Genomic DNA, 13,770 nt, shown 5'->3' with positions numbered 1-13,770 from the left:
GGGCAACAGAGCCAGACTCGAAAAAAAAAGTCAATCTAGCATTGGAGAGTAGTTATCCTGGGGAGTTGGGGGCTGAGTCACCCCATCTCAGATGCACATGTGTCCAGAGAGCCTGTGTATAGTGCAGGTGCTTAATTAATGTGCCAGTCTGGAAGTAAGGAGACTCAGGTTCTGGTCCCACTTCTGGCATTAATTAACATGTGGCTTTAGCCAAGTGCCCTAACTTGGCTAGGCTTCTATTTTCCTTAAGCACAAATCGGATATAAGGATGCCTGGCCTGCATACCTCACAAGGCTGATGTAAAAAGCATTACCAACAAAGGTGAATCAGCTGTGAGAACAGTATGGTGCTTGACATATGATCTTTGCCGGGTTGAACATAACCAGGTCATCCCAGCAGCTACCATGATCCAGCCGGTGCACACATGGCAGCCCAGCCGGAGAAGGCACTGCCAGGAGAATGGCCCTGTGTGAACTTCACTTTCTCCCCTAGGAAAGCTGAACTCAAGGCCTCCAAGGTGATCTGGCTGGGCCTGGCCCCCAGAGCTCCAAATAGGTATTAGGAGCAAGCCTGACTGTCCAAATAGGTATTAACCAGGTGATGCTGGCAGGGAAGTCCTTGAAGAGCAAACAGTCTCCCCTCTCCCTCCCTCCAGGTCGCCATACACTCGGCTAGCAGGCTGGCATTCAACTGTGAGGGGGGCAGGGTGCCATCTGGTACAGCATCCAGCACCAGGTTTCAACCCTGTATGTTACAGAACCAGGAAAGGTGGAAGTACAGCAGGTATCCACTCATTAGGAGGCAGAAGATTCAGGTGAGACAGACCCCATAGCATTCAGATCAGATGAGTGACTCCACCAAGGAGTCAGTAAGATAGCCCAAGATTCCCTTACTAACCCCCACCCCATTAGTTGTGGCCCTCAGGAAGAGGAAGGGATCAGATTAGCATAACAGTGAATCACCTAGCACTTCGACACAATGACCCCTCCTGGAGAGGGTGGAGAAGCTCGTCTGGCAACTGCCTACACAAACGGCAATTCTGAAGAGCAGCAAACAAACCAGTTTAGCCCCAATTCCCATTTTGCATAAGACTGCACTCCACAAAAACAACATCCGGGGAACACTTGTTCACCACCAGTTGTTAACACTAATTTGGGCCAAGAAAGAATTTTGAAAATGCCCTGAAAGGTGGTTTTGTAGACACTGAGGTTAAAGCGTCCTTAAACTCTAAGGCACCACGGCAGCACGAGATACTTCAGACAACAGACCTTGGAAAACTTTGTAACAAGAAATTAAGCCAGAAGAGAGCTTGCATCCATAAACCAAAGAGAACTTGTTAGTCACTAAGCGACTGTCAGGGTACCTGTTTTCTTTATGCTAATAAGAGGTTACACAAGTTCCAGGAGGGAGGGTTGTTAGGTGCGGGGGGATGGTTAGGTCACAGACGGACTGTCTGCTGGCTGGCCTTGAAGGGGACACTGCCTACAGCTCCTTAATCCCGGGAAGCAGCAAAAACGAACTGCAATTAGGTTAAAATCAGGGCGAGGGCCACTGCATTAGGCGATGAGAGTAGGTTTTAAAAGAAACGTCCAACGTCCCAGAGGCCAAGGCCTCCTTCATATCCTCGAGGGCGGGCACGGGTTCCAGAGATAGACATCTCAGTGTACATTAGGTAATGAACGAAGACAGCGGGCAAGAAAATTAACACCATCCCTTTTCCCCTCTCCACTCCCAAACTGCTCTTGCCAGCCATCAAACACAAGGAAAAGTGTTCTCCACAACCAAACGGATAATTTTACCCACTTCTTGTTCAAAAACCTAAAAACCATAGCGACAGCACCAATAGCCTTGATTTGGATTCACAAAAAGGAGGAGCAGCATCGTCTGTGAACCTACAACTACCCAGGAGCTAAGAGTGAAAGGACAGGGCGGGTGTGCCCTCTGCTTAGGTCCGTCACAAGCCTGGAGGGCTCCTGGCCGGTGTAGACGCTGCACCTCGCTCCCTTCCCGCTCTGCGGTTACCTCGCTCGCGCATCCGCCAGCGTCCGGCACCTGAGCCGTCGGTTCCGCGGGTGCCTTCTCCTTCTCCTCGGCGGCCAAGGGGCTACTCTGAGTCGCTCGCGGGTCCCCGCCGCCCCCCTGCGCAACCTGGCTGCCGCCGTCCAAGCTGGCGCCGACTCCTCCGGCCGACGAGGCAGCGGCGCCGAGCAGCCCGTGGGCCGCGTCCGCGTCCCCTGCCGCCACGCTGTGCACCAGCCACGCATCCACTCGGGTGCGGGGAATGAACGGGACCCCTAGCGCGCGCACCTCCCGGAGCAGCTGGCCCTCGGGCGCCGCTGCGGGGTCCGGCTCGCAGCCCTTGGGGTGCAACCAACCGGCGCGCCCCCACCCTCCGGAGGCCGTGAAAGGGCTGAACGCGTGGGCGGAGCTGGCCGGGCCGCCCAGGAGCAGCAGCTCATCCCGGACCAGGGTGGGCGGCGGCAGCAGCACGTAGAGGTCCAGGTCCACGTGGAGCCCCGCCAAGCTCAGCAGGATGGTGAGGTGCAAGAGGCCGCCGCCAGCCGACCACCACGGCTTCAGGTGCTTCATTGCCCGCTGCACGCCCGCGGACGCCCCTCCCGGCGCCCGCGGGTCCCGGCGGTCCAGCCGCCGCGGTGGCACGTGAGGACCCCGCGCGCCTGCGGCACCTGCCTGGAAGCGACAGAGAAGCGAAACAATGGACCCTGGCGCGCAGCGGCCGTCGCAGGCTGCCGGAGCCGGGCACAAAGGCGCTCCCTCGGAAACCGGCACAGTGCCTGGCGCGGCCCGGGATCGGGAGAAGCGGAGGAGGAGCCACCTGCGCGCGGAGCCTGCCCGCCTCAGCTCCCCGCAGCCCCGCAGCCCCGCAGCCCCGCGCCTCGGCCAAGCCCCGCCCCTCGACCAAACCCCGCCCCTCGGACAAGCCCCGCCCCCCGCCGCGGGCGCAGCTGCCGGGAACACGCCCACGGCGCCCAGGGCCCGCGCCCGTGGGAGGGGCCGCGCGGGGCGGGGCTCCCGGAGCTCAGAGCCTCTTTATGCCCGGGGAACGCAAAGCTTTCTGGGAGTAGAAGTTGTTCTGGGCGCCGAGAGGCCCCTTGCAACCTTGTGGTCGTGAGCTTGGCCATCCTAGCTGGATGTTCGGGGTGGGAATGGGGGACGGAGAGTGAGTGGGAAGGGACAGGATGTGTAGACTGAGGGGAAAGTAACTGGGCAGCCGTGGGACACCTGGCAGCTTGCAAAGGGCTTCCACCCACCTGAGGACAGTTGGCTGACGCAGTGGGTAAGAGTAGGCTAGAGAGTTTGACCCCTGGATTCAGATCCCAGGCCCACCATCCGCCGCTTGGATGAGTTACTAACCTCTGTCTCAGTTCTCTTATCTGTAAAATGGGAATGATAGCACCTGTCAAATAGGGATGTGTGTGGTCAGATGAGATATTACATGTAAAGTCCAGAGTTTGACATATAAATGTCACAGTTGCTATTGGGATCCAACAGTTTTCAGCCCCAACTCTCCACCCCTCACTCTCAGTATTCCCCGCGCGCTCTGCACATTGCTACGCCTTTCCTATTGTATCCTTTACTCCTTAAGTGAGGGTTAAGAGCTCTAGCTCTACTGTTATCCTCGTATGAGTTCACATTCCTCCCTTCAGCACTTACCAGCTTGGACCTTGAACAAATCTATCACTTTCTCTGTGCCTCAGTTTGCTTACTGGAAAATGAGACTAACAATAGTACTTCCCCAGCAGCCTTTTGTGAGCCCCAAATGAGATAATGCATGTAGACCACTAACTAAAGGACTGGATGGGTAGGAAGTGCTCTCTGTTACCCACTGTTTGTGTTACCCATCCTCCAAGGCTTAGCTCCAAAGCTACATCCTCTGGATTTTCACCAGTTGGGTTTAATCTCTCCTACATCTGTTCTCCCACAGTTCTTTCTCCATGCGCCAACATTGCAACACTTGGCCCATTCTACTTTGTTCTGTCTTTGAGGATTGGTCTGATTTGCCCGTTATGAGTTCTTGAGAGCAAGGAACCTGTTTGGTTCACCTTTGTGTCTGTACAGTACCCAGCACTGGGCCTTGCAAATGTAGGTTTTACTAACTGTCGCTCCCTTCATTGGGGGGATGCTTGGTTGAGGGTTGCCAATTGTGTAAGAAGTTGAGCAAGAGTTGTTTTAAAAAACCCCTTCTTCCACCTGGTTTTCTCTTCTCTGTCCTGGGGCTGGTGTGATAGATTTCAGTTTGCCCATTGGGGCCAGGGCACATTATTAAGTTTGACCACCATACATTTATGTATCTAAGAAGAAGCAGACTTCATAAAGTTGCTTTTGCTTTAGGCCTTGGAGGATGGGATGGAGTAAAGATGGTAAAGAGGATGAAGAGAGGTGATTGCCACGTTAGCAAGATCTGGGACAGAAGCCCTGTTCATAGCACTCAGTCTCTGAACAGGGGATTCGGGATCTTGGCTCAGTAAATACCTGCTGCATTCAGGTTTTTGTTTTTTTGTTTTTTTTCTGAGACAGAGTCTCACTCTTTTGCCCGGGCTAGAGTGAGTGCCGTGGCGTCAGCCTAGCTCACAGCAACCTCAAACTCTTGGGCTCAGGCGATCCTACTGCCTCAGCCTCCCGAGTAGCTGGGACTACAGGCATGTGCCACCATGCCCGGCTAATTTTTTCTATATATTTTTAGTTGTCTGATTAATTTCTTTCTATTTTTAGTAGAGACGGGGTCTCGCTCTTGCTCAGGCTGGTTTCGAACTCCTGAGCTCAAACAATCCGCCCGCCTCGGCCTCCCAGAGTGCTAGGATTACAGGCGTGAGCCACCACGCCCGGCCTGCATTCAGGTTTTTACTGAGGACCTACTAACTGCTTCATGCTGTGCTGGAGGCATGAAGTATGTGAAATGGAGTACTTTCATTCAGTACGTTTATGGTTTCCTTAGGGAGAGTAGGTATAAATTTGTGAAACACTTTGAAATAAGAGAGAGCATGTACTCAAATGCCAAAACATTGAGATGGATCTGATCTTGGAAGCTAAGCAGAGTACTTGGATGGGAGACTGCCTAGGGATACCGGATGTCGGATGTCATAGGCTTAAAAAAAAAAACCCAACTATTGAGATGTAAATTACTTTGAGGTTTATATAGGAAGCACTATTAACCAGCAGAGGTGGCGCCTTCTTCAAGGTGGTGCCTTCCAGAATCTTCCAGAATCACACAGATGATGCTCGAAAAATGTTTTTTTTAGTTAAATTGAGGACATCACACTTGAGATGTGTTTTGAGGGGTCTCAGTAGACTAGGAACAGGAAGAACATTCAAATTTCTTTTCTAACATGAGTTGGGGAGTGGGCTGACCCCTCACCATTTTATAATATGAACTATAACTATACAGTATCTGTCAGACTGCACACTTCAAAAGTGTGGCTTTAACTCTGTAGCTTCCAGACTGTTGGAAAGGAGGGCACATAAAAGGCCACGCAGGAGACTCATAATCAATCCTACATACCTTGACCTTAATCATAGCAAAAGATCCCATTTTAGGAGGATAGAGAGAATAGAGTGAGATTAGAAGGAAAGACTTCTATTATATTTAGTTTTATGTCTAGAATCCCTCCCTCCAGGAATAGCCAAGTGAAAAGTCCAAACCATTGTCTTGTAAGAACCTACAATTATGAAATCCTTACATCTGTACTACTAGAAGAATGGTCTGAAACTGGTGCCAGTGTGTGAACTATTTGTTTCTGATCCAGGTGAGGCAATAGGATTGAGAGTGTTTAGAAATTTTTATAGTAATTTGACATCATTGCAACATCCAACACATCATCTCTGGGTTTGTTTTTTTTAAGCCTTTGTCATTTTATTTTATTTTCCTAGAAATGAATTTCTATTTTATTTTACAAAAGTACTAACCTGCGACAAATTGAAAATTAAAAAAAAAAAAAAAGTTGGTCCTGCATCAGAGTTAGTTGGAGAAACACTACCTTAAATGGTATCCTTGTTAGGTAGGCGGCTTGTACGATGACTTCCTTCCTTTCCCTTGAGTGTAGGCCGGATGTGGTGGCTTGCTTCTAACAAATAGAACATGGCAAAAGTGATGGGATGTCATTTTGGAGATTAGGTTACAATAAGATGGAGTGGCTTTTGTCATGCTTACCTCTCCCTCCATCTTTCCTACTCTTCCTCTTGGAGCCCTCACTCTGGGAGAAGGAAGCTGCCATGTTGTGAGTAGCCCTACATAGATGCTCTGTGGCAAGGAACTGGTGTTTCTGGCCAACCACCAGTGAGGAGCTGAGGCCTGCCAACAGCCACTTGAGTGAACTTAGAAGCAGATCCTTCCCTGGGTGAGGCCTGAGATGACTGTAGCCCTAGCTGACTCCCTGACTGCAGCTTTGGGAAAGACCCTGAGCCAGAGGATGTATCTTCACTGACCCCGAAATAAATCTAAGATAATAAATGTTTCAAGTCACTACATTCTGGGGTAATTTGTTACATAGCCCTAGATAACTAATATACCCTGTGTTAGAGGTAGACATCAGACAAGTTGAAGAAAAAACTAAAAATGCAACTGCAGTTGTGCAATGAATAATTTATAACTATAAAATGACATTCCAGTAGTACATTTTGGTTCCTAGATGCAATTATCTGGCTTGACCCTTTAAATGTAACATTATAACTTGCCATGAACCATAGTCACCACAAAAACATAGTTACCCCTAGCTGGTGTGAGGTGAGCACACCATGGCAATTTCCTGTAAACATCTAAATAGGAAAAACTTTTTTTTGTTGTTGTTGTTGCCCAGGCTGGAATGCAGTGGCACGATCATAGGTCACTGCAGCCTCAAACTCCTGGGCTCAAGCAATCCTTCTGCTTCAGCCTCCCAAATAGCTGGGACTACAGGCCCTCACCACCATGCCCGGGCTAATTTTTCAAATTTATTTTGTAAAGACTCAGTCTCGCTATGTTGCTCAGGCTGGTCTCGAGCTCCTGGCCCCCCAAAGTGCTAGGATTACAGGCATGAGCCATTATGCCTGGCCAAAATAGGAAAACCTTTTTCTCTTCTCTGTGTTCTCACACGACACTTCTGACAACCAATGTGTGGGTTTTCTACACCAAGCAATTCTCCTGTTCTCTGTGGCCACCAACCAGGTGCCCATCAACTTAACTCAATTCTGACTCTGTCTACCTGGAATTAGCAGACCCCATGGGTTGAGGCTCACTCAGTCTCACAAGGCTCCCCCGTCTCAGGTCTGTGCCTCCCAAACATCTCACTGATGGGCTGTAAATTGGGGGTACTCATGACCCCCTCCTCAGGTTTGATAATTTGCTAGAATGGCACAAAAAACTCAGGAAACATTTACTCATGTTTATCTATCTATTATAAAGGATACAATAAGTAGAAGAGATGCACAGGGCAAGGTGTGGGAGAGGGGCACGGAGCTTCCCTGCCCTCCCCGGGTGTACCACCCTTCCAGCACCTCCACCTGTTCAGCAGCCCAGAAGCTCTCCAAACCTTATCCTTTTGATTTTTTACAAAGGCTTCATTATGTAGGCATGATGGATTACATCACTAGTCTCTTTCCCCTCCCCGGATATTGGCGGTGGGGTGTAGGGGACGGTGTGGGGCCAAAAGTTCCAACCCTCTAATCACATAGTTGGTTCTCCTGGCAACCAGCACCCCCATCCTTAGGGACAGTCCAAAAGTCACCTCATTAACACAAATAAACTCAGGTGTGGTTCACAGGGGCTTGTCGTGAATAACAAAAGATACTCCTTTCACCTGTATTGCTCCAGAGCTATTTCAGGAGGGGAGCCAGTGACATAAACCAAATATTGTAATAAAAGATGCTCCTGTCATTCTTATTTCTTAGGAAGTTATAGAGGTTTTAGGAGCTCTGGCCAGGAGCTAGGAATGAAGACCAATTATGTACATTTCTTATTATATCACAATATCATACCATCTATCCAAAATCAGCAAGAAAACAGGTCAAGATCTTGATATCCATCCAAGAGTGATGGAGATAGGTGACCTTTCAGACAATTCAAAATAGCTGTCCTGAAGAAGCTCAATGAACTTCAAGATAACACAGAGAAGAAATTCAGAAGCCTATCAGAGAAATTTAACAGAGATTGAAATTAAAAAAAAAAATCAAGCAGAAATTTTAGAGCTTAATAATTCAATTGACAAACTGACAAATGCATCAGAGTCTCTCAACAGCAGAATTGACCAAGCAGAAGAGAGAATTAGTGATCTTGAAGACAGGCTATTTGGAAATACACAGTCAGAAGAGAAAAAAAGAAAAAAGAATAAATAAGAATCAAGCATGCCCACAAGATCGAGAAAATAGCCTCAAAAGAGCAAATCTAAGAGTTATTGGCCTTAAGAGGTAGAGAGAGAGATTGGAGTAGAAAGTTTATTCAAAGATCTCGGTATCCTTCTTTTAGAAAGTTTCTGTTAATATTAGCTACCGGAAATTTAAATTTGTGCTAGAAATCCTAGTAGTTAAGCAAAATTGTCTATTAAAGTCCAAGACGTAAATTAAGATTTAAGTTGTATTATCCAGGAGGAAGAATTAAGTATAGCTACTTCAAAACAGGCATAGTTACTGGAACTTAAAAGAGTCTGTAATTGTTAAGACATTTTGCCAAAAGCTTCCACAAAGGAGAATAGGCTTATGAATGGCCTAATTTGTTGTGTAGTACTGATCTCGGTGATGATGAATCAACAGATACTTAATGAAGAGGATAAATTTATGCTTTTTTCTTCTTAGTCTATAATCTTCTGCAAATTTGACTTTAAAGTTGCTTTGGACATTATGATGACGATGATCACCATCTGTGTACTCATACGTAGCATTCACAACAGCAGCTCCAGTGTACTAAGCCCTGTTCTGTGCTGGGCCCTTTTCCAGCATTTACTGCTCACAGCCACTCTATGAAGTAGGTATTACTTCCATTTTATATTATCTAGAGGAGGACACTGAGGCTCAGGGACATGCCATGCTTTGCCCAAAAACATACCCTTCAGTAGATGGCAGAGTCAGAATTCAAACCCATAATCTGTCAACTTTCCGCTGCTGTCCACCTCTCCTCTGCACTGCTTTGCTTTCACTACTGTTTTGTTGCATTACTCATCCTCCTCTTCCTGCAAGAGGGAATGCCCTTCTCCAATCAATACATTCTTTCCACAGCTTTTGAAAGTGTAAAATCAGCTAAAATCTTCTTTTCTTTCCTGCAAAATTTTAGAAGAAATAAAGTATTAGTTTTGTCCCTCTGTACGATGCCTCTCTTTCTTGATCTTTTAGAAACGAAAAACGACTGACCCTGTATTTACAGCACTTTATCTCGTTGCTTGGCTCTGGTGATTCCTGCACAATTTTGATTCCTATTGATCCATGCCAACTTCGTTCACCATTAATGACATATATTAAACACCCTTTGGTGACAGCCACTGGGATACAAAGACAGTCAAGGCAAGAGCTTGCAGTCCTATTAGAGAAGCAGGATGTGCACAGGGTGGAATGCTCACCACTGATCTAGGAGACTGAGACTCCTCATCCAAGAAATATGTTTGCTTAAGGCCAGGCCCATATCAGAGAAATCACAGGCTAAATAGGCTTGCTGCCTCCCACCTAGTCTCTGTGGTGTGAATTGGAATTCTTACATTGAGGTTCAGGGTCCAGAGTCAGTAATTGCCGTGCGTGTGTGTGTGTATGTCTGTGTGTGTAAAGGGATTGCAGAGGACAGAAAAGGAATTAGAAAGAGGAGGGTTTAGGGGACACTGGAGTCAGGCTGATCAGCAGGGACTATGAAGTCTGCAAGTTTATGGCATACACATTTGGGAGAAAAGGGAAACTACCTTTGCCAGCTGTTGTCCTGTCTGTCAGATCCAAAGTGCTGGACCCAGAAACTATTCTGGGCCTGGTTCTGTTTAACCACCCCAATGAAACCTACTGTGCTAGTCAGGGTGGGCTAACCACTGCAACTGACAACCCCTGAATCTCAGTGGCTTAACCCAATGACAGTTTACCTCTTGCTTATTTTACACTCTAGGAAATGGGTGTGAGATAAAGGAAGTCTAGGCTCTTTAAGGTCATTTGAGCACACAGACTCTTTCCTTACTGTGTCTCTGTCCTCTTCCAGATCCTCAGAGTCACTTCCATTAAGCTGGTGGATGGAGCAAAAGAAGATGGGGGGATTCTATGGGCCAGGCCTGGAAGTGGTGCTCATGAACTCCACTCATACTCCATTGGCCAGAGCCCGACTGTGGCCATACCTAGCTGCAAGGGAGGCTGCAAGTTGGGCCTAACTGTGCCAAGACCAAGAGGAGAACATAGATAGCTGTCTTTGCCACACTTGGTGAGCCACTGTCCCTTGGTTTACTCTGTATGCCATTCATTCAAAAGCCACTTATTCAGCAAGTGCTGAGTATCTCGCTCTTTTTGACTAAGAATATTCTTTTAGCCACTCATAGTGAATTAATATACTAACACAAACCTAGAGTGGCTTGTTCATGGTAGAGCAGCACTTTACTCTGAACAGTCTTGGTGTTTAGGAGTTGCTGCCTGGTGAGAATGGTCAGAGTAAGGGGCACATACCACAGAAAGAGCTTGGGACTGCTGGGTCTAATCCTAGTTTGGCCCAAGCAAGTCGTTTTAGAAAGGATGCCTACATCTCTGGACCTCAGGGCCTCCCACCTGCACAAGGAGGACTTGAACCAGACAGGTTTCTAAGTTCCCCTCTCACCCTGAGGGTCTGTGAAATCATTGAAAACAACTGAGGAATTATGTTAGATTATGACCAAACTTTGGTGTTTTTGCTTAACTGTGTGTCTTTCAGCCCTAAAAGCACCACCACGTGGCTTTGGAAAAGAAAGCAAAAGATAGCACTCTCTACTCTTGGTTAAGTCTCCATATGGGAGAAGATTCTAAAAGGCGTCTCTCTGACTTCGGGATCATCTTACTTTTTTGTCAGTACATGCGCCTGCCTGATGACATTGTGAAAGTCTAACACTCATATCCATCTGCTTTCCCTAACTTCACACTACCTGCTGCTAAGACAGAGCACATAAATAAATTGGATTACAGGCAAAGTCACTAATTATCCACAAAGTAGCAAATCCAAGTACCCGTAATTAGGACTTAATACAAGCATGGTTTGCAGAGGCCCAATTTATTGCTCCTTTGCTAGAAGAAACTTTAGTATTGAAGCCAATGTCCCTGATCATTATTTAATAAAGTTGATGGATTTTTATTGTCTGAACTGACCATTAGTTTAGCACCTGAATTCTCTCATTTGTTTAATCATCTCCCTGAAGCACGTTTGTATTTCTGGTAGCAGCTATCTCTTTACTAATTACTAAAGCTTTCTCTTTACTAATTCATATCAAACAACCTCTTTTCAATTGTTTCTTTGTCTTTGTTGGTTTTCTCTAATTCCTAGTTTTATTGTCCTGAATTCTGGGATCTCTATCTGATCTTAAGTAGGAAGCAACTTTCTGATTGCTGGAAGGTGGGTTCCTCAGCTGTCTATGTCCACTTCAGAGCCCCTTTAACCTCTGCCTGCCTTCTACCTTCCTACTAAAAAGGTAAATACTAGGTGGAGTTTTAGTTTGCTAAATAATTGTGTCTATGATATTGTACTGGGTTGAATAGTGTCCCCTCAAATTCATATCCACTCCAACCTCAGACTGTGACTCTATTTGGAAATAGGGTCTTTGCAGATGTAACTAAGGTAAGAATCGAGATGAGGCCCTAAATCTAATGAGAGTGCCTTAGAAGGGACAGAAAAGGACACACCAAGACACAGAGAAGTGGATGATGTGAAGATGGAGGCAGAGATTGGAGTGGTGCTGCCACAGGCCAAGGAATGCCAGGAGTGAGCGGAGGCTGGGCAGTGTCCTTCCCTGGAACTTTCAGAGGGAGCATGGCCCTGCTGGCACCTTAATTTCAGGACTCTTGGCCCGGAACTGAGAGAGAATATATCTCTTTTGTCTTAAACCTCCAAGTTTGTGGTCATTTGTTATGGCATTCCAGGGAAACTAATAGAGATTTGTTTTTTCTTTCCCTTTTTGTTTTGTTCTTATTACTATATACGAACTATTTTTATGGAATATTATTCAGCCATAAAAAAAGAAGGAAATCCTGTTATTTGCCAAAACATGGGTGAATCTGGAGGATGTTATGCCAAGTGAAATAAGCCAGACACAGAAAGACAAACACTGTGTGATCTCACTTACGTGTAAAATCTAAAGAAAAAAGTCAAACCCATACAACCAGAGAGTGGAGCCATGGTTCCCAGGGGCTGGGAGGTGGGGACAATGGGGAGATGTTGGTTAAAGCCAACAAGCTTTGTTATAAGATGAGTAAGTTCTGGGGATCTAATGTACAACACGGCGACAGTCGTTAATAATACCATGTCGTTTACTTGAAATTTGCTAAGAGAGTAGATTTTAACTGCCCTCACCACAACACACACACACACGTACACACACCCAAGTGGTAACTAATTGTGGCGATGGATGTGTTCATTAATTTGATGTGGTAATCATTTCACAATGTATTCATATATCAAGTCATCACATTGTACACCTTGAATATACATAATTTTTACTTGTCAATTATACCTCAATAAAGCTGGGAGGGAAAGGAACTCTTCTTGCCTTGAGTAAAACCAGGGACACGCTGAGTGCTGAGTTTGAGACGGCCTCGGAGCAAAGGTACGGGAGGGAGCGTTGCTGAAACCGGGAGTTCAGATCCTGGCACTCGAGGGACAATACTAGTCCTCACGGTCGAGCGAGTGACACAGGGGGAGGTTTGGCTCAGATGGGCAGTGGCTTATCTGAGAAGCCCACCTGAATCCTTTAATCTGTCCCTGTCCTACCTTCTGGGCTCAATCTGTGCTGATCTTTATTTTATCCTTTCCTCCCACCTGCAACAGATCCCCAGCAAAACACTACCTCAAGCTTTTGTAAGAGAAGCTGATTAAAAGTTATCTGTGACTTTTTATAAACTGAAAATAACTTTAGTTTTCCTCCTGATTATAGAAGTAATATGTGCTCATTGTAAAACAACAGACCCTACAGAAAGGAAACAAGAACTTAAAATCACCTAGAATTCCACCACCCCAAGACAACTTTTTTCTGTGTAATATACACAAATGCATACGTATTATTTTCTAAAAATAATTTCTATACTAACATATGCATTGTATAGTTTTTATAAAAATAGTTTGTTTTTGTGTCTGATTGCTTTTACTGACTGCTTTTTAAAAAACACTTAAATTGAGTCCATCTTCCACATAAACAAATGCAGCTCCACCTTGTTCTCTTTATAGGCTACAAAGTACCCCATAATATGTGTGTACCATGGTTTAGCTAAACAAATTGTTACCAATAAATGTTTAGATTATCAAAGTTTTGCTATTATAAACAATTCTGTGATATATTTCACTTACACATATTTTTGGGTACATATCTGATTTTTATACAGTGTAAGCTTCCCCAAATTTCTGAGCCAAAGAATATAAACTTTTGGGGGAGTGTTAGATATATTCTGCCAATTGCTGCCCAGAAAGGATAATATAGGGTGACTCTTGGTACTTTTTAAAAACAGTATATCCTAATTTTATTTTCTTTTTTTTCAGAAGGGCACTAGAGGCAGCAAAAGCAGCCAACCAGCCAGAGCCAGTATATCCTAATTTTTAATTGCAGTAAATATTCCCTGATTATCTTAGTAAAACTAACATAACCTTGCTGT

General features: G+C 46.0%; 1 protein-coding gene across 1 annotated transcript in view; it reads right to left on the bottom strand.

Moving 5' to 3' along the window:
* NFE2L3 (nuclear factor, erythroid 2-like 3) overlaps window positions 1–2,857 on the bottom strand; it is a 29,290-nt gene extending 26,433 nt beyond the window's left edge. The window contains exon 1 of the mRNA XM_012640710.1: window positions 2,023–2,857. Within this exon, the coding sequence (XP_012496164.1) occupies window positions 2,023–2,589 (567 nt within the window). The 5' untranslated portion in view covers window positions 2,590–2,857. The remainder of the gene's footprint in view (window positions 1–2,022) is intronic.
* Between the last annotated feature and the right edge of the window lie 10,913 nt (window positions 2,858–13,770).

This window comes from Propithecus coquereli, unplaced genomic scaffold (assembly GCF_000956105.1).
Source record: "Propithecus coquereli isolate 6110/MARCELLA unplaced genomic scaffold, Pcoq_1.0 Scaffold156, whole genome shotgun sequence".
NCBI lineage: Eukaryota > Metazoa > Chordata > Mammalia > Primates > Indriidae > Propithecus > Propithecus coquereli.
The sequence above is the reverse complement of the archived record's forward strand: the minus strand, read 5'-3'. Positions and strand labels throughout refer to the sequence as shown.